This window comes from Sinohyriopsis cumingii, unplaced genomic scaffold, assembly GCF_028554795.1.
Source record: "Sinohyriopsis cumingii isolate HCF-2022 unplaced genomic scaffold, ASM2855479v2 utg001110l, whole genome shotgun sequence".
NCBI classification, from domain to species: Eukaryota; Metazoa; Mollusca; class Bivalvia; order Unionida; family Unionidae; genus Sinohyriopsis; species Sinohyriopsis cumingii.
In genome coordinates, this window is record NW_028315961.1 from 300859 (window position 1) to 323444 (window position 22586).

At 39.2% G+C, this 22586-nt stretch overlaps 1 protein-coding gene across 1 annotated transcript in view; it reads right to left on the reverse strand.

Moving 5' to 3' along the window:
- Window positions 1-15377: 15377 nt before the first annotated feature.
- The window catches only part of LOC149772828 (hemicentin-1-like), a 212041-nt gene continuing 204832 nt past the window's right edge, over window positions 15378-22586 (reverse strand). Inside the window, exons 13-16 of the mRNA XM_089947228.1 lie at window positions 20690-20778; window positions 18731-18767; window positions 18273-18367; window positions 15378-17330 (exon numbers count right to left, since the gene is read on the reverse strand). Coding sequence (XP_089803354.1) covers window positions 17293-17330; window positions 18273-18367; window positions 18731-18767; window positions 20690-20778 — 259 coding nt within the window. The 3' untranslated portion in view covers window positions 15378-17292. The remainder of the gene's footprint in view (window positions 17331-18272; window positions 18368-18730; window positions 18768-20689; window positions 20779-22586) is intronic.

The following is a 22586-nucleotide window of genomic DNA, read 5'->3' on the forward strand; positions in this document are numbered from 1 at the left end:
CTCAGATTTGTCGATAATGCAAATTTTAAACAACCTTTACTCTATCATTTATGTTTGTCATAGCTTTAAATTTGACAGCTTGAGCAGCAGAGGGGGCGAATCGGACATTTTGTCCAAACGTCATTTGGCTTAATTAATACTTTCTGCACTCAGCGGATCCGGTGTCGTCAGCGCCTGGTAAAAAAAAAAACGACGTCGTCGTCGTTGTCATCGTCGAGGGGGCCAAATCGACAATTGTCCGGACGTCATTTGGTTTAGTTAATACCTTCTGCGCGCCGATCCCAGCGTCGTCAGCGTCCGGTAAACACATCGACGACCGCGTCGATGTCATCGCCCCCCCCTGCTGCTAAGTGGTTATTTACAATTTGACCGAATATTTGGTCAAGTCCGATACGATATCGTGTCCGAGGATCATGTAAATTTATCGTTACAAATCCATGTGGGGTCGACTGAGCATGACTAAAAAAGTTTCGAAAAACATTAAAGTCCATGTCACCGCCGCACCATGTCTGCCAAATATTTCGTAGCGTGTGTGTATCGACGCCGTTGAATACAGCAAGAATATTACAGTTGTCTCTGATTACTTTTGGAATCTGAGTGTATCGTTGAGTGACATATATCACGTCGGTGTTTTTATGCCTGCCTCTGGAAAATATCCTAGCTGGGTTTTTTTGATTGTCTAACATAACATCATCGTACACGACTAGATTGTTAACGTCGCCATCAATATCATCGATACCCGGTGCATCATTGATATCTGTAATAAACTCAATAACATTTTTTTTAGCGATCGCTGATGCATTCTCGTTGAAATCTTTCAACACCTCGTAGCATCGTTGATCATCTACGCTAGGGGCGATTAAATACAATTTATCCCATTTCATCCATCTCATTATTAAATTGAGTAACAATTGCGTCTTGCCGGATCCAGATGGTCCGATGATAATCATCCGGATCGAGTTTGGTAACGCTGCAACATGCTTAACTGGTTCTCTTGTTTTAGTCGCTGAAAAGTCAATTATATTCATGTCTCTATACATAAATTATGGATCTATATTGTGTAAAGTGTAGAGTGCGTACTGGCACAAATGATATGACAACCGTTACAACAAGAAATAACAGATCGGCGCTTACTGGCAAGTGTGTACAATGCGGTATAAAGAAATTTAGATTTATTTCTATTAAACCCGGGGATGTTTTAAAAAAAAGCGAGGAGGTGATATTGCAGCCAAGTTATCAAAACTCCCCGGAACACCGTGGGCAAAGTATCCAGGAGAAAAACACCTTCCAGGATATAGCTACTGTGGCCCCGGAACGCGATTAGATATCAGACTCGATGATCAAAGTCAGCCCAAACCCGGTGAGTATCCAATAAACGCTATCGATAAGGCGTGTCATGCTCATGATGTTGCTTACAAAAGTAGCGATCTGCAACAGCGTCATATCGCGGACGTAAAATTAATTCACGCGCTAAATGCTATTCCTGATAAATCCTTCAAGGAAAAATTGGCCTCATGGTTGGTAAAATCGGCTATGAAAGGTAAATTAATGATTGGAAGCGGAGCTTCTCGCGCTGGTAATTGAAAACGCTAGCTTTTATAATAACAACATGGAATCCATCTATTATTCTCCGAGAGGATACTGGAAGGGGAAGGCCGCAATTGGTAAGCTTGCAAGCGCTGCAAAAGTAACGAGGGCCACTGCGGCTAATTGGTTATCCAAACAGGCTATATGGCAAATCTATCTACCACCGCCTAAACAAATCAACTTCTCGCGCTTTGATGTCAGCGTACCTAATGAAGTTCATCAGGCTGATATACTATTTCTGCCGCATGACAACGGTTACAAATACGCGCTAACCGTAGTTGATGTTGCGAGTCGATACAAACAAGCGGAGCCGTTAAAAACAAAGTCAGCAACTGAAGTAGCCGATGCGTTTGAGCGGATTTATCGAAGAGGTCCTCTGCGCTGGCCAAATCTATTGCAAGTTGATCCTGGTAGTGAATTTCGCGGCGCTGTTTTATCAACGCTGAAACATCATAGCGTCGCGGTACGACGAGGTCATACTGCGCTACATCGTGATCAGGCAATTGTTGAACGATTCAATCGGACTCTTGCTGAACGGTTATTTGGATATCAATACGCGAAGGAATTTATCCAAGAAAAACGATCTCGTGAATGGGTCAAAAGGTTGCCAGGCGTAATTTCAGCGTTAAATAACGAGATTACCCGAGCAATCAACATGAAGCCCAGCGACGCGATTAAATACGAGTATATACCCGGAAGATCAAAAATAGATAGCGTTTCCAAGCCGATTCTCGGCGACGTCACTGTTAGATATCTATATGAACCAGGAGAGCTTGAAGGCGGTATTAAAAGGGCTACTGATCCTATTTGGAGTGTTACCACACATAACATATCAACGATAACACGATCAACTAATAGACCACCGATCTATAGACTGGATTCAACTGCTCCTCAGCGCGGATTTACACGCGAGCAACTACAAGTGATACCTGACGATACTCAATTACCCCCGCGTGGTCTTAACTAGCGCCGTTGCGTCTATTGCACTCAAGACAGGTCAACCTCACATTGGTTTTGACATGACCGAGACTGTTATCGATTCTGTCCACGGTAAATTGGCGAGCGTCTTTATCCGAATAGCGCCAACTCATTATGCAATTACAACTCGCGCAGTGATTATTCTGTTGTTGTCGTAACGCAATTATTAATTCGGCATCAATATCAAAACGCCGCTGTTTTTTTTTATCCTGTTGGCGGTAACCCGAGAGTTTTCTATCAATGACGCTTGCATCGATGATGTCGTTGTCGTTGGTGACTCCGTCACTGACTCCGTCAATAACAATTCTTCGAAGCTGATTTATCCTCCGTACTCGGGACACTGCAAGATAGACTAGATTCGACCATTCGATGCGATTATCAACCATCCAAACAATTGTGTCCGTGATGGTCAGTCCCTGCGAGGAATGTATTGTCGTTGCGTATCCTAGCGTCCACGGGGATTTATCAGCACGTAGCGCGTCCTCGACGACGCCGATATCAACGAGCACGATATCATTCAGCACGAGAATTTGTTTTTCTGTCCGGCCTGGAATTTCAACTTCAATGTTCTGCCGCCGTGTATCCACGGGTCTATAGCATAACGGCACTGGACGCGTTGGAAACTTTTCCTTATGCAACGTAAACAACTTCCGCTGAAGTGTGTCTCTATCTTTCTACTCGCTACAATCAAATCGTTTGGTCTCCATGTTTCCCAGAATTCATTTAACGGCGTTTCCGGAATCACCTCGCGGATTATTTCACACTGAATTCTATCCGGCTGCAATCTGATTAATTTTTTAACCTCGCGCAGTTGTTCATCAAGTGCTCGGTAATCAGTATCGGTTTCTTCATAATAGTCCACAAAACCCTTTAACCAATCATGTGGACCCTCGCCGACAAATGGTGGTTTTTTGGCCATGGTCGCCACACATGATTACCGCTGTATTCGCGCGCAGCAACCACTCAAGAAACATTTGTAAAACATCTAACGAAACAGTACATATCTCATCCCAGATGATAACCTCAGGAATAAATTTTTCACCCATTCGATCAGGAGTCCACTCACCGCCGCTGTATCGAAAAAAGCTGTGATAAGTAACGGCGTCAACATTTCGTTGTTTTATCTCTCGCGCTAGTCTATGGGTCGGTGTAAGCACGATTATACTTGCCCGCGTTCGAAATAATTCAATTGCCCGAGTCGTCTTTCCTGACCCGCCGCAGCCGCTTAAATAAACTGTTTTGTGTCTACAAATTGGATCAGAACACGGTGGTGCATTAGACCATTCTGACAATTTATCACCGCGTAGGTAATTGTTCTCAACGGTGACATCCGCTGACGGGGAATAATCGCGTCGTATTTCATTTTTAATTCTCCATGTACCCCAACTCTCGTCCGGACTAGTAAACCCGGCTACGTTTTCCTTGTACTTTACGTCAACATAAAACGAATCAACGGCTACTCTAACCGCGGTGTCGGGAAATCTATTTATCATCGAGAATAAATTTATGCAAGCATAACCCAGCATAGACGCCCTCAAATGCGGGTATGCCGGGCTGTCTCCATCGCTGTAGGTAACTACTGTACCCAACCTTGTTCCATTGGACAAGAAAGCTGTTTCGCAGTTCACGTATCTATTTTTTGCCACTGCGTCCTTGATTACGAAATCATATTCTGCGTCATCTATAATCAGCCGTGAGCAATATCGTTTGTAGTCGCAGTTTTTTCCACCTTGTGTGAACTTACCAATTATTCTTCTACCGAGATCTTTTGCCTCGCGGTTTCGTTGGTTGAATATCCTCCTGGACCATTCGATGATATATTCCTCGTCGGCATCAATGTGTTTTCTGGATTCGTCAATTATGCTATCTAGACGCTCCGGTTCTGGTAACCAGACTTCAGTCTGCGCCCGGTATGATATAATCGCGTCACTGACAATCAACGAAACTAGCATTTTACAATCAATCATATACCGTAGCAGCGCTATTGGCAACCACTTTTTTTCATTCATGTGTCTACCGATCCAAATATAACAACAGCGATGAAGTCCTGCCGCGAATTCAAATGATACTACGCGAGCGAATCCGGTTAAATCAAAATCAGGCAGTGGTCCATTAATAGCAACACGAGTCATTTCATGTCTGGGGTGTCCAAATCGTCTAAATTACTCAGCGGCGGATCCATACCCGAGAAAACTCGCTGGATAACAGGCAACCATATCAACGGAAATCATAGCGTCGCGGCTGTATTCAGTGTTCCATAGTCCACCGTGATAATATTCCAAACAACTGGATTGTACATCTGGTAGAAATTCCTTGCGCGTTGGTCTCCACGCATTTTTCTTTGCTGCAACATGAGCCACAACCGATGGAATCGTGAAACAATTTGTTAGCAGTTGTTCATCATGCTCTTCAAATTCCATGGCGGTTTTTTTCATCTTGTTGTGAAACGCTTCAGTGCGGTATAATTCACCGTTTGGTCTTACAAACTGATCAAAGGTATCCGTATCGTTTTCAGCGCTGCGAAGTAACCACACTGATACAGGGTCGTTTTTACACAAGCAGGCAATAGCATCAAATAGTTTCCTCTCCGCGAGAAAACAATCTTGTATAAATTCCCCCGGGATATACTTTACCGTTCTATCCCGTGGAAACACTGTGATCGCGGGCGTCCACGCGTGTTCGTTATGATCAATAATTTTGATTGGGGCTCCCTTTGATTTATACTTTGATTCGTGTAATACTTCACCGGTTATCGTTGTAACGGTTATTGGAAATCTCAGCGACGTTTCTAATCTCGCTATGTCGCTGATGGTTGCTCCACGCTCGCGCACTGTCTCCTCCCACCGGTTGATTTTGCTACGTCGTAAATCAGTCAACTTGTTTCCTCGACATGCATTTGTAAAATGCTCTATTATTCGTTCTGCTACACAATTTATCCCCGTTGACTGTTTCATCGGCGCTAGTTTTCCGATATCAGGTTTCTTATTTAACGGGTATATTCCATAAACAACTGCTGTTTCAGGATACGCTCGTTCATAGTATGGTCTGTCAATTCCGGTTAACAGCCCCGGCTTGAAGTCGCGGCTAACAATGACTGTTTTCTTGTCGCTGAGAACCGGTTCAAATTCATCACGTATGATCCAATTACCTGATTCCACCCGGACAATAAATTTTACTCTGAAGAAATACTTTTTACCGTCAAGTTGTGATATTATCGTTGCTGCGCGGTTGTCGTTCATGGTAGCATCAGCAACACCATCAATTCGAAATGTTGACCAACTATGAGATGCACCATCACGCTTGAATTCATTGATACAATCGCGTATTTTACTCAACAGGGTTCTATCGTTTATTAACGCTTTTGGTGCGTCCTTGAGGACTCTATAGAGATTGAATTTAATATTTTTCCAGGGCTTAATTGCTGCTAATCTCTCGAACTCATCCATATAATTAAAACAAGTATTTAAATGAAAGAATATAGTATAATGAATAAATGCAAATGGTTGATGATTGGGTCGACAACCCCGTGCAATAAATCATGTAGAGGTGAATTCTGCGGGTATCATTTACAAAGCGTTCGTAATGGTTCTCTTGGCCCCCTCCCGTGCTTGGTTTGCCACGTTGGTGTAAGAGGAAAATCGCAGTTGTGTATTAATTGTGGCGGAAAGCGATACAGAGAGTTAAAACGCTATTATGACAAACGAATAAAAAACGCCGTCATTGACCCCACCGCCGACTTCGTCATCAAAACCCCCCAAGACTACGTTGAAAGATTTATAATTAAACCAAATAATAAATTAGACAAATAGTATTATTATATAAATGGACCAAGAATTTCAGCCGCATCCCCTGCTCGTTAATTACGAGGCATCTCGCGACGGCGTTGTTAGAAACCGCAGACTGAAGAAGCCGGTTGGTACCGTAAATAATCAGGGGTATTTGATGTTTACTGCGGGAGGAAAAAGCTATTATGTTCATAGGATGGTATTTGAAGCATTTAACGGATTAATCGAGAATGGGCTTGTGATTGATCATATTAATAATAATAAGACTGATAATTCTCTTATAAACCTACAAGCCATCTCGCAAAGTCAGAATGTCAAAAAAGGCCAAACTGGTAAATACTCAAAGAAAGCAAAACCCGTAAAGTCATTTGATACAACAACTTACGAAGAAAAAACTTTTCAGTCGATGAATGAAGCCAGTAGATGCTTTGACATTTGTAGAGCCTCAGTACGATTTGTTGCAGAAGGAATACAGAATTCAGCGATCTCAAAAAAGACTGGGCATAGAATTCGATTTTCATATATAACAGAAATCAGCAAGTGACAAAGGCCACCGGCGCCTATGGCGCTGACGAATAACACACTGTGCGGGGGTTCAATTTTTTTTTATTTAAAAACAAGATGTTCTATAAGAATAATGAATATCGAAGACATCAATAATATATTAGCCGAGATTTCAAAATTAAAAAATCAAGGAATTGAATTATCTGATAGTCTCGACAGTGAAAAAATATTATCCGATTATGAGATTATTAACGAACAATCGAAACGGGGGCGTTTTACCCTGGCCCGCGAGTACTTTTTTATAAAACGATTACAACATACGATTAATGAAAACTTGTACCACAATGACGCAAATGCATTCATTGGACTATTCACTGCCGTTGAAATAATACGAAAAAAACTCGGACGTGTTTATGAACGACGCCGGGAGATTTCTAGTAAGATCAAAAACATTAGAAGGATTATAGACGAAAACTCCGTGGAGCCCCCGATGGTACACTCGGCGGGAAATTAGAAATTGCGGAGCAATTGCAATAATGGTAGGCGAATCACCTACTACTCGGCTAGCCAGAGAGCGGCTAGCGGCGCTTAAAAAGTTCATACCGTTACGAGACAGGGTCCGAGAACAACTTCAAACGCGGCAGCAACTACAAACCGATTTTACCTTTGGAAGCGAACAACTCTTTGCTCCGATAACGAGTGCAACCAAAGACGTGAAAACAGCGATATACGGGGATATTCCCGACGAAGAAAGAAAAAAAAAAAGGCGTCACTGCTTGGCGTACTTGAAAAGATAGCGGCTCAGACCGAACAAACGAAGAGGTTTTTGAGGCCACCACCACTCGCTATAATGGACCCACAAGAACCTTATGCTACAATGGCCGACGAAGAAGAACTAGGTGCTACCGCAAGAGAACCAGAAGAAGAAATACCGGAAGAAATACCGGAAGAAAAAGAGAAAGGGGGGAATATACCCCGTAATGTACTCAAGAAGAGCACAATAGATCAAATTAGAGGCTTCAGCAGCAGGGAAGAATTAGTTGATTTTACTGCTTCTAATTTTGCTAAGAGCATACGAGATAAGGAGCATATCAATAGCGGTTACGAGAAAAATATGAAGACGTTAAAGGATTGGACAAGAATAGTGTATTTGGCAAGTAAACACAAAGAAGCATTATCACATCGTGGTGATCCCGATTACGACGCATTCCACAAGGAAGTTGAAAAAAGGGTAAAACTAAAAAAAGGAAAAGGATACTCTGTTGGTAAAGAATCCTACGCCGTTACCTGTCCTAATAGTGTTCTCAGTGATATATCACGGCTAGAGGTACTAATCGGAGGAAAACGAGCCGGAAATAACTCTCCGGAAATAATCAATGAGGCCGCTGATATTTGCAAGCGGTTATTTACGGGCGGTATAATGGACATTAGTGCGTATCGAACGCTCATAGACGAGTTAGTGGATGATTAAAAAAATTATGAAATTGTCGTTTTTGGTCGTTCTTTGTCGTTTTTGGTCGTTTTTGTTGTCGGTTTTTACGGGTGAAAACCCCAGGAAATCATTTAGAGAAAATCGATGTTTTTGCTGAAAAAATCGAAAAAAAACGACTATAGGCAACAAAAAACGACCAAAAATGACTAAAAATCAAGAAAAAACCAGAAAAAAACAGGATTTTTATCGAGGGCAAAAACCCAAGGAAATTTAAAAAAAAATTTATTCCGGTTTTTCAGCGCGGCGGTGGGAAGGGGGGGGGGTGATCAATCACTAATTGGAAAACTGGTGTTTTTATAATAAAGATGATCATACATTACAACCACGATAAACCAGTACTCGTCTACGTGGTAAACTCGCGATTGCCTGTTTACCGCGCGTACTATGGAGATGGTCTCGGTATGACCATTGCGGGGTTATTTACAAGAATGGCTCCAAAAGTAGCGCCGTTAGCCAAACAATTAGAAATGAAGGCTATTGATGTTATTCGTGATAAGGGAATCAGCGCTATTGGAGATGTTGCCGGAAAGGCGCTTTCAGCCGCGCGGGACAAACTAATGTCGTTGGTGAAATCCAGGGGATTTTCAAAAAGAAAACAGATGCCATCAACGACAGTGATGCCTGCAAATGTCAGTAAAGTAATAAATAACGCCGTGGAAGAAAAACTAGAGTCGTTGGCGGCGACGACTCCCTCGTTGGCGGCTCAGTCATCCGCCGATGCGGCAACCAACGCGCTCATGAACGTGATAGCGGGGAGTGGTCTACGACGAAAACGACGTTGATGGATTTCAATTGAAAACACCGACATGAATAATAATAGAAATGTTTGCGCGAACCGCTGATCCCGCGTTTGATATGGATGCCCCAGTGCGCAGGGATGATTCTGTCCGTGATTATCAATTTTATTCTTATTATGCAGCGCAACCTGACCTACGATCGCGAATTGAACTTCAAGTCCAAGATACCAGTAAATATTTTTTGCCGTGTGAAGCGTTTATCGAAATTGAGGGAGAACTCGTGACAAATGCTGCCGATAATGCACCATACGCAGATGACGATCGTGTTCGAGTTGGTTTTGTCAACAACGGTATCATGGCGTTATTTGAGAGTGCCAGATATCTTATTGACGGGCGAGAAATTGAATCAATAGAACGCGAGGTTGATGTTGCAACGACGATAATTGGGTTAGCGAGATACTCGGATGATTACACAAGATCGGCGGGCCCATCTATGATGTTCGCAAAGGACTCCACCGATAACGCTGATCATCTTCAGTACGTTAACATGCTGGCGGAAAGAGATACCGCAGTTGACCCACAGGCTGAAGCAAATAACCCAGACCGCAGAGCAAGACCAGGCGCTAATTTCAATATTATAAAGAGTATCAACAATGATTACAATATGGGATTCGCAGCACGAGTAGGGATGTTGCAAAGACCACGCCGACAGTTTTCATGCGCGATTCCACTCCATCACATATTTGGATTCTGCAGAAATGTCAGAAAAGTTATCTATGGGGCTAAGCACACAATCGCGCTGACGCGAAGGGGCGATGATAACAATGCAATATGGCGTGCTGCTGGCGTCGCTGCCGGTAAAGTCATTTTAACTAAAATGGCATTGTGGATGCCGGTGCTGACTCCATCAGTTACCACGGAAGCACGATTGTTAGCATTTATGGAACAGGAAGGAAAATCGTTGTTGAGTTGGCTAGCGGTAACAACTGATGCTAAAGAGGATAACGTCGCCGATACGTTTACATGGCACCTGGCATCAAAACAGGGTGTTTCAGCCCCGCGTCATATATTCATAGCGCTACAGAATAGGGGACGATTGGGTAATCAAGAACGCAGCCATATGATATTTGATCAATTAGGAGTCATGGATGTTTCGCTGAGAATAAACGGACAACAGGAACCATCCGAGGATATACAGCTTAATTACGGCGACAACCATATCGCACGTGTGTATCATCGATTGCTGTCATATATGGGTCGTGATCAAAACGTCGACACTGGTTTGCAAATATCACAACTTGATTTTAAAAAGCTGTATCCGATTTATTATTTTTCGTTGGAACATCTTGATTTAACGAGACAATCCGTCGTTGATATACACTTTAGAGCTCGTATAGCCCCGGGTGGTGCTGATTATAGAGCGGTTGCTGTCATTCTCAGCGATAAGTCAATGCTGTTGGAAGGTGTTGGTGGACGAATGAGAATCGTTGATGCGCCAGTAGAAAACATGTAATTGAAAACACAAACGCGTTTACAATAAAATGTCGTATAGTGTTGTCAGTGTAGAGTTGACCGATGGTCAAGTCAAGAAATTACGATCAAAGTCGGCTAAACAATGCAGGACCACAATAACGCTGAAGCCGTCACAGATGGCAGGTGGTAATCATAAGATATCGTTGACGGCGCGTCAAATAAAACATTTCAATAATGCGATGAAGAATAAAAAGGGTGTTCAAATAGATTTTTCAGCCGCAGCGATTAAAAACATGGAAAAGACCGGTGGGATATTTCCGCTGTTAGCTGCGATTCCAGCGTTGATTGCCGCGGCCGCACCAGCAGTGGCTAAGGCGGCGGCGTTAGGGGCCGTTGGTACCGCGGCGGGGATGGCACTGAAGAAGGCAACCGGGAAAGGCTATAAAAAAAAACGATCCGTGGCCGGAAAGGGTCTAAGACTACCGGGAACCCCGTATTCATGGTATTCGGGAAAGGGTCTAAGACTACCGGGAACCGTTTAATGACTCCTATGTCTAATTTTGATTTAATAGACGCCGCAAACGCGCTAGCGATAAAAAACTTCAGAGGTGTTTTTATGAGGGATCAATTACCGGCGGCACCAAGGAATATTGAAACCGGTATAATTAACCTCGATGGGTCCTCCGGAGCGGGAACTCATTGGGTTGCATACGCGATTGATCCGCGTGCGATCGTCTATTTTGATTCATACGGGTTAGCCCCGCCAAACGAGTTCATGCGGTATATCCGGGCGTGTTCAGCCCGGGTTTTTTATTCCACGCTGCCAACACAGCGATTAAGCGACCCACCGATATGCGGCCGTGAGGTATTGAACGTACTCGCGGCGATTTCATCATCGCGGAAACCACCTCATGTGGTTGTAAACGAATACACTAGTGGGGTCGTAGAGGCCCGGCGGGTTAATTAAAAACACCGTTTTTTTTACAATAACGATGATTGATATTTGGGGACGACCTATTTCGGCGCTGAAAGGATCCACGGAAACGCCCGCCACCGATGACATAAAAAAACTAATCGAGGATGAAATCGCTGATACGTTAAACTTAACCAGTGTTGACCCAGGTGAAATAGTTGTATTTCAAGACCGCCAGGGTAAATTGAAATCCAGTAATGTGTCGCTGGATGACGTTTTAATACGACAGCGTGATGCCGCCGAGGGCACTATCGCGCTGTATACCAGCGACGGACGACTCAAACCGGGTGAACATATATCGGCGGTGATGAATAGGATAACATTCGTCCGAGACAGTTTTATAGGGTTGAATGGATTTGTGATCGAACTCGACACGCAGGTGAAAAAAATCTGTCACCGAGGTGAAAAAATCTGTCGCCGATATACAACTCACTACCGCTAGTTTTTTTGGGACCCCGACGGTAACCGAACCGAATCTTGCGGGGATAAAAACTACTATTTCGGAGTTTACAACGCTGTCGGGCCAATTTTACACGTTACGAAAAAATGTTAACAGGATCGATGACAACTTTGATAAATTCTTTGGTAAAAAAAATACCAAGCTGGATGAGATTACAACAACTATAAATGATATCACTGCGTATAGACAGGAAATAGAAACAATCAAAACTAATGTTGCAACGAGCAAAGGGAATGTAGACGTGCATGAACGAGAAATAGGAATAATCGGCGCTAATGTTGCAACGATCATAAATAATGTAGACTCGCATGGACGGAAAATAGAAACAATCAAAACTGATGTTACAACGATCATAAATAATGTAGACGCGCATACACAGGACATAATAACAATCAAAACTGATACTGAAGCGAACAAAAAAAAATATAGACGCGTATTGGCGGGGAATAGGATTAATCAAAACTGATGTTGCAGCGAACAAAAAAGGCATAGACGTGCATACATATGAAATAGGAACAATCAAACTTGATGTTGCAGCGAACAAAAAAAGTATAACCGAGAATACACGGGAAATAGAAACAATCAAAACTAATGTTGCAGCGAACAAGAATAATATAGACGCGAATTTGCGGAGAATAGAAATAATCAGAACTGATGTTGAAGCGATTAAAGACGGACTACCGAGAGTAGCAGAGCAATTCGAAAAAATAAAAACCCCTCATGAAAACATCGTCAACACAGTATACACAATTCGGCATGGATCATTCAATTGGACTCCTACACAGAATACAGTAAATATTACCGCAACTGTTAAGGGCATTTATCGATTGACACTGGTTTCAATGATGCAGTTTAATATATTATCGTCGAGTTCATCCGGGTTTAACAATACAATATCAACAATTATAGACAAGAACGCAACTGAACAGTTTACAATTTATGCCGTTGATGGAAATTTAGCCGGGGCAAACATCACATGGCATGTGGAATTTGTAGCGAATCTAATTAATTAAAAACACTAGCTCTTTTAAAATAAAAATGACCACCAGGGTAATTGAATCAGAGGTATCACCGACGTCACATCAATATCGATTCGATACCGCAAAAGAATTCTCCGCGAACTTGAAAACGCTTTCCGAACAATACCGCGCAAAAATAAAAAAATACCGCCGAAAAATAACCGCCATCGACGCGGTCGTGTACTCGGTGTCGGGTATAGTAGCCGGTACCGGTGTTATTTTATCCACGGTGACCACGATAGCCCCGATCGCTGTTCCAATCGCTATCTCCGCGATGACAACAATTGCTGGAGTCGCCAACGCAATCACTAAAAAGATATCATCGTGTTTTCAGAAAAAACTCGACGAGTATACAGTAAAACATCAAATAGTATCCGACGCGTACTCGAAATTATCCGGGTTGATCTCGTTGTCGATTGATAATTTGTTCATATCCGATGTTGAATTCTCCACGATGGTCCAGTTGTATAGCTCCGCGATGTCAAAAATCGAGGATTTTCAACTGGAAGCCGGAACCACTTCAATGGGCTCTGGTTGTTGAAATTAGACACTAAAAACAACGAATAATAATAATGTCGCTGAACCCCGAAGGGTTTCAATTACTTCAGCGGATCGCGGAGAACACCACTCCGGTACAAACAAATATGATATCGATAACGTCAACAAAACCCGAATTCAGTGTGAACTTCCCATCACCGGTTCCAGTGAAGGAAATAGCGCTGGCAAAATTGCGAATATATCACAGTTGGCCTAATATCCGAGCGGACGCATTTAACGGACAACAACCTAATAACTCGCTGGTTTTTGCATGGACAAATAAACCCGATGGGGCCCCAGACTGGAAGGAGGTTACAATACCAACTGGGTCATACCAAACAGAACAAATCAATAAAGAATTTCAACGCAGGATAAAATCGATCACAGGAAAAGAATCAAAAATCGCTATTACGGTTCATGAACCGACGTTATCGTCGACGATTGAAATAAGCACACCGGGGTATATGGTTGATATTTATGGTAGTTCAATAAGAACCATACTAGGATGGCCTAAGAATCCACCTCATGAAATCCCCGAGGACTTGCACACGAATGAGCAATCGTATCATGAGATTACCCCCCGGTATCGACCTGATTGGTCTATTATAAAAGGCGCGTTATTACCCAGCAAGTTTATATTTCGAGACAGGAATACCATGCAATGGGAGTTTCCGTATAAGGAAACTCCTAAATTGTTCGCGTCGACCACAGTTGGTTTAAATGATATCACTGATGCGTTTGCCGAGATTAGTCGTATTTACCAATCACAACTAGAACAGCTACGGGAAACAAAAACACGAAAACACGTTGAGGTGTTAAATCAACTTATATCAGACATGGAATATATCAATAAACGAATCGTTAAAACAATATCCGATAGCAGCGATGATAATAAACAACGATTCCTAACCGAGTATAATATCGCAGAAGCCGATTTACCCGATTTCAGGTTTCCAGGATACAACGCGCCAGAACTAAGAAAGTCTCTTAATGATTTTCTCAGTCCATCAACTTATATCCTCAAACACGATAACGGAGATGATGGTAGGCATATTGCCCCGTACAACGTAAATATCGCATCGGTGATAGCAATTAATCTAGTGTGTGATGCTATCGAAGGGAGTTACCAGGTAGATACCAATCAATCAAATCAAGCTCAACAGGGATATATCCTTTATTCATTTTCACCAACAGCCCCTCCGGGATTTTTAATCGTTGAGAATCCGATTAATCCGGTCTATATGCGATGCCATAATCGGTTTTTAACGAGAATTAATTTTAAACTTACCGATCAGTCAAATAACCTAATTGATCTACAAGAGGAGGAGTTAGTGATCACTCTGTTTGTAAGATCATAGCAGCAGGGGGGGCGATGACATCGACGCGGTCGTCGATGTGTTTACCGGACGCTGACGACGCTGGGATCGGCGCGCAGAAGGTATTAATTAAACCAAATGACGTCCGGACAATTGTCAATTTGGCCCCCTCGACGATGACAACGACGACGACGTCGTTTTTTTTTTACCAGGCGCTGACGACACCGGATCCACTGAGTGCAGAAAGTATTAATTAAGCCAAATGACGTTTGGACAAAATGTCCGATTCGCCCCCCCTGCTGCTGCTTGAGACGAAACATTTATAAACAAGTTGCATATAAATAAGTTTCAGACTAAACTGGTATCTTTAAAAAAAAAACTGTATTAATATTAAACAAGTCTTGAAAGATCATGCATTGATTTCGTCTTTTTTTCCTGCTCTGAGGTTTCTGGATTGAATTTGCAGTGATTGCATGTATGTGATGTAAATTAAGATATTGGATTCAAGAGAATGGAGTTTATTATGAAATCTAGTACTGAATCCTAATCTTTTACAATTTTGACCAGTAAATAACTGGTATGTTAATCTTTATAAATAAAATTATAGTCTCCAAACCATAATTACAGCGAATGAGTTATTGATAGGTCAACTTCTCTGTGCAACTAGCTCTTATAGTAATACAGGATTAAATAATCATGGTTGCATAATTATCGATAAGTAAATTGTATCTAATCATTCACCAAATTAACATAACGTCCAAAGGGACTTATGTTAACTTTGTCAGTGATTAGGTTCAATTTACTCATCAACAAATTCCCAACTATGAATATTTCATCCTTACAATTCCAATTGAATTCCTATCTCTCATCATACAAGCAAATTTAAACATTCACTTGTATTAACTTGACGTTTTCTTTCATTAACCGCTTCACAGCAACAGGATACATAGCTCGATCTTCACTAGCCAAGAGTCGTTGATTCTTTTACACAGTAATATAGATAGAGTATCAGATGGGGTTATGCCAGTCATATACGGAGTGTGTTATTATCATTATTTTAAAATACATATTAAATCGGTTGATGATGTTTAAACCAGGTTATCCTATTTTTTCTGAACATTACGCCTGTGTGTGGCACATACCGTTATAGCTTTTGTTGTTCTTATTTACTACGCATGTCAATATTTCAAAAGCAAATTTGTGTCCACTTTAAGTGAGATCCTTTCCTTGATATATAACAGCCAGTACACTATTTGTAAGGAAAATACAATAATTCCTCAAGATTGGGTTGTAAAGCATGTAATATGCATTCTTTACAAACGGAGTGAGTTTTGGGAAGCATGAATGACTGTGCAATTAAATTGATTGAACTCATAATGGACGATTTGTATCTGGTAGATACACAAAGGTGGGTGGGGCTTTATATTTTGGCATAGGACGTTAGTATAGATAAAGCTTCACATAAATGACCTGGTAACTGGGAACCAAATGTGGTCAGCAGAATTTACCGATGTATAAAACATTCATGTCTTGTATCACGTGACCACTTATATCCAATCAGACTGCAGAAACTCCTGTCGATTCATAATTGGAATCATTAAGTATTGCATATAGTTGTTATTGTTTTTGTAAATATCTTGGGTATTAACCTATAGAAATCATGTATTTCACCTGTGATAATTTAATTCATTCCTCCAAAAATGTCTATAGTTGAAAATGTAACACATTTCTATATGAACTGACACGTGAAGTTAATACAAGACAAGCACATAACAAAACAACAATTAGGCAGTTTATGGAGAATTATTTTATACACTATGTTGATACTATTTCATGAATTATATATTAGTATTTATTTTATATCATGTTTATTTGAAAACTAATTGAACAAATAAATCCACCCATATTTATTTACTTTCACCTGATTTACATTTTAGGATCTGAGCATTAAACAAGCAAATGCATGTGATATGTACATATGGATATGAGTTATTGATCTGTTTATATTCAAACAATTTCGGGCAATGATCTAGTTTATATACCAATGGTCTGGTTAGTATTCCAATGATATGTTGCTTACTCTGTGTATTGAATGGTCAAAATTATATAAAAGAGTCAACTGACATAAGTAATTTGAATGTTACTTTGTGCACAGAATCTATAAAAGATTAAGCAGCTAAAAATAACTGTCTCTGCAATAATGTGTGTGAGTAGCTTGGAAGAAGAACAAAATATAAAACATATGAAATATTGTTATAGCATTGTCAATGAATATCCATTATGTTCAATATTCGACATCTTCGCCATACTAGTAGCACCCACTATGTTTTTAATACAAATATATGATCTAATACAACTGATTATGTTATAAATTTGAAATAATATCGTCTCTTCATCTCTCTTGAATATTGGCACTCAGCATTCAAGTCAGTTACTTTATCTGTGTAGTTTCATACATTCTTTTGGAGTCTGAAAATAAGAGAAAATGTATATAACCCTTCGACGCATATTACTAAACAATTAAAAAAAGTGAACTTTCACAATTGAAAAAATGGTCAATGGTAAGAAGATAACTGTGTTTGTAGAAAAACAAAGAACAAATAAAGGCTGGTACATAAGGATGTTAAACAATTATGAACAATGACAAACCTCATTAAAATGTTTTAATGATAATTTACTGTATGGTCCTTCAATATCATTGTAACAGAATTGAATAAGTTCTTTTATTAATTGAATACATGTACTCGGGTTTTGTTTTGTGTACAACGATAGCGGAGGGTGATTTATGTATATTGTATTGTATTTCGAAATAGTGAGTTCGGTTCATCCTATGCCGCACGTGCAAAGTGCTTCTGATGGGAAGAACAGAAGGCACAGATGATATCGCCGAAGGTAAAGCTCTTTATATTACGGATAGTTTTGTTAGTCAGCAGTCTACTTTAAGGACTTGCACATCTTCAGCTGTAATATTAATTTGAAAGCAAAGCAGTGGGATATTTTTTTATTGATGTTCCATGTAAAATAATCATGTATGCGTCAGAATATCTGTCATATAGAATAACAAAATAGTTGGGCATCAACGTGGACACGTTGTTTATGTTACTAGACCAACCCAAAATGAAATACACAGGTATGAATTTCTATTTAATATTTGACCTAAAGGGAAACAAATAAATTTATAAAGTTTACATTTGGACAGATTGACAATAAATGATCAATATGCCTCCTATAGAAAATTAAGGACATTATGTCAAATGCAATTAAAATACTACATATTCTATGTGTAGACATGACATTTTCAGAGACTACGGTAGGCAACCCACTAAAGCTACAAAACAATGTGATTAGGATCTTTTTTATTTCATGAGCCAGTACCATTCCTGAAAAGTGAGAAAAATGTGATGACATTACCTTTGGATACTTCGGGAACCTTCTGCAAGCTATACATCTGGATGTCACTGTTTGCATAGGTGTGCAATTTTTCATATGAATCTCTTTCAGGTGACCTTAAGTTTGAAATTGAAATATTGTTAGACAAACAATACCCCATGCTGCTGAATGTAAATATTCAGAAAGAAGTGCTAAAATGTTAGTTTTTACAAAATGATATATATGTATACATACATTTATTTAAAAAAGCATTTTCAGCAGCTGATAATTTGTTAATCATTCCTCCTATCAGGAGTGTATCGTGTATATATAAATAAATAAATATACAACATTAAATAAAACCACAGTGCTTTATTGATTTATTGTTTGAAAACTGTACATGTTTTATTTGTCGTTAATACACTGAGTAGATGATGATAAGATACCTGTAACAATGAACGTATTACATTTCTTTAAATATTCATGTCACGTGTCTGTACCTTATGTTGGCAGTTCTGTTCCCTTCTAATCGGAAATCTGTGGAAAGATATGAAGTGCTGGAAACATCATTTTAAAATAAAATTGTATAACATTCAGAACATTCGCTATACTAACTCAACCTGAAATACAAATATAAACGTGGTTTTGAAATGCAAAAATTTCATCAAATTGTATAAATCTACATTCACATAGAACGCCTTGTGATTCCAATTGCGACTGAGTAACGACACACAAAAAAGTATTTGATATTTTAATAGCTCAATGCATATAACGATAATACATCTGAGCTTTTATGGTGGGTGTAAGTATTCGTTTGAAAGCACATCTTGCAAGATTTGAAATAAATAAATTTGCATAAAATTAGTTGTAATAGTGAAATGCAATATATTCTTAAGTGCTTTGTTTATTAAAATGTCATCGATATATATTGGCTCACTACTAATAACACATTTTCATCATATATAAAGCCATAAAGTTAGCATAATTGAAATTAAGTTAAATGTTTTGCATTCTCCTTGAGGTAAAGCGGACAACATGATAACTAAAGAGACAAAAATGACATTCTGTATCTTTCTATTCTACACGTTGATGTCAGCAAACTATTACATAAGGAAGCGTTTATTCTTTTTCTGAGATCATGAAACAATAACTTATTCCAATCTTATATTAAATTTCCCTTCACCTACCATATTTGCTTACAACTTCTACATGTCCAGTCTTAAATTCTGAGTTGCCCTTGGATATCCTACAGTATAATATCTTAAAAACTTTAAAGATGCAGTTTTAAGTTTTAGCGGATATCCACTGTTCAGAAACCCAACGGTTTAGAATAAAAGCCACATAGAGGATTTAACAACAAAAACACAATAAGTGTGTAAATACCATTCATGCCACTGATGTGTTGGCCCTATCAGATATACCAATTTATAAACAGCGAGTAAGATGATTACTGCTGACAAAAGTAATTTGTTTCATTACTGCCCTTTCTTATGTGATGTGATTTTGATTTCTAACGTAGCTTTAACAATTTCTCAGTCATATCGCTACGATGTCTGCAATGTGGCAGTTTATAGTGATGTCTAGCACTGGGGCATCATGCCGCAGACATGTAGCATGATGTCCCACCCAGTCACATTATCCTAACACCGGGCCAACCAATCCTAACACTAACCTCTTAATGCTGAGCACCAAACGAGGCAGCTGTTAGTACCATTTTTGTAAGTCTTTGGTATGACTCGGTCGGGGATCGAACCCATGACCTCCCGCATCCAAGGCGGACACTCTAACCACTAGGCCACCGGAGCGGTCATTCTTTATGAACACATTGCATATATCTACATACATTATGATGATAAGAACCGACCTATTTTGTCAGAATGCAAGTTTCAAAGTCACTAAAAGGATCATTATTGTTAGCTCTTGTGTATGCATACTTTAATGTTGTTGGAGTTGACTTTTAGATGATTTCACAAATCATGGAATAATGTAATATATAGGATCAAGTGCTGCAATAAAGTTATATACATGCATTTTAACATAACAAATAATTATTATTTCAATGTAAATTCTATGTTCTGAAACATGTGAACTACACTTTATTATACATGTGATAATAGAAATATTTACACATATTGTTTAAGTTGTATTGGAATGATACGGATATACAGTAATCACGAAGAGTAGGGGTTGATCACGGATGTGAATGCAAGAAGCGCTATAATTATTTCTTACTTGACATGGTATATTTTCTAGTATTTATGAAAGTGAAAGAACAAATAATACAAATCTAATTTTAGAAAATAAAGTTCATGTTCACATAACTATGAATCATTAAAGTTTACAAGCTTTAAGAGTCATCAGTTCATCTTAGTAAGAAATCATATATGACATGTAAGTTGAGTCAACTATGCAGCCTTAAACAATGTATAGCAAGAAAATTAAAGTAGATGTTAATTTACCAGTAAGCTGTAGGTAGGGACTTGCTTCAGCTCCAGTCAAATGCAGTCCCTCATACTCTTGTCCTTTGGCTGTATCATGTCGGACAGATCTTAGTAAGCATGTTTGAAAGAGTAATAATGCAAAACACGATTAAATCATAGACTAAGTTTTATCTTCAACAAACAGTTTTCATTTTATATCCTATATCCAGAGCATGTATTATTAAGGCAAAGTTAATCATAAATTTGCTTCAGAAATATACGAATTAGCTGAATGATACGGAATTATTCAAGATAGAAAAAAAATATATAAATTGAAATGTTAACACTTTTTTCTACTGCCATTTTGTTTTTATTTATCTCATTGCTATGTACTGTACCCATTGTGGCCCACATTTCTGGCAAATATCTCATTCTGCATTCCTATGTGATTGTTTGATTTTATTTACTATTTGTTCTTTTGCTTTGTATTCTTATTCTATCTACTTTTACGTATGTTGCCAATCAAAGACTAGAACATAAAAATAGATAGGGATTTTCTATCGCGAGTAAGTAAAGTCAATCTAAAAAGATATTGTCATTTAAGTAAATGTTACTTGCATCTGCTCCCTCTTTAAGTAAATATCAACCATTTGTGTGTTGTTATGGTATGTCTATACATATGTCTTTAGAATAAACACACAACTAGTTGACATTTACTTAACGAGGGAACAGAGGCAATTATAACTATAAACATTAATTGACAGCAGATCGAAGTATATCTGAAATAATACAGACATATATATATATATATTCATATTCATAATACTAATTTGTAAATATTGAATAGTTTCTGTTAAGTCCAAAACAAACATATTTATTATCATCAATACATTTTAAAATGATTTGGCTTGTAATAGCTGTTGTCATTCCAGTGTATGTAATGAGCTGAAAGATAGCTGTGACAAATGTGAACTATCCAAGTGGGAGAGCTATACATTTTGCATCTGTTTAAAGTGTGTCTTTACACATTTCTTGCGAATAAAAACAGAACATTAACTAGAATAAATACATCCAAAGGTGTTAAAGATTCTCACTTTAACATTCAACAATGAACAAACATTGCAATTTAATGCACAGCATCATTTATAATTAATAGATGGAATATTAATAACTAACGTATCATACAGTATGTGCATGTAAGTTTGTATGTAACACTGAAATACAATCAGGGGAAAGTGCATGCTTCGAAAACGTGTTCTTTGTGGCCGATGATATATTTATGAATACTGTAAATAATATTTACTTGCAAGGCATGTTGGATCGGATGCTCGACAGTATATTACCTGTGGTGTTTGAGAAAAGTCGCGGAATCAGTTTGTCGACCATACCAATCAGTGTGGGAGTCTTTTGTTGCGTCCAGAAGAATTATGCTATCTATGATTGCAGGAACATCTCATGACATAAAAACAGTAATTGTGGAAACACCTGATGATGTTGAAACAGACACAGGATAAAAACACTTCTCTCTGCTATATATTGTTTTTTTCCCCCATTGGCTGCATTAAGTGATTTGACATTGATGATTTTGCTGGCACCAATATATCTTTGATGGCACAATGCCAAACTGATTCAATTTCATTTTACTCTTTTTGGACCAGTTAGGGTATGTATTAGACGTGCGTTGGGAGATCTTGATATTAAAAATGTAAATTAACAAAGACTGTAACAATTAACTATAATGACAGTCATACATGGATGTGAGATAACAGCGCATATTGCAAATGTACGAAAAAAAACATTTATAGCATTTATTACTGAACTGGCTTTGGGGATGCTGTGCATGGATTGTTTCCAAGCACACCATAATTACTTGTTCTTTGTCTTCATATGCTGCACAGGTCGCTAAACAAAACTTAGCGACTTGAGCACTACCAAA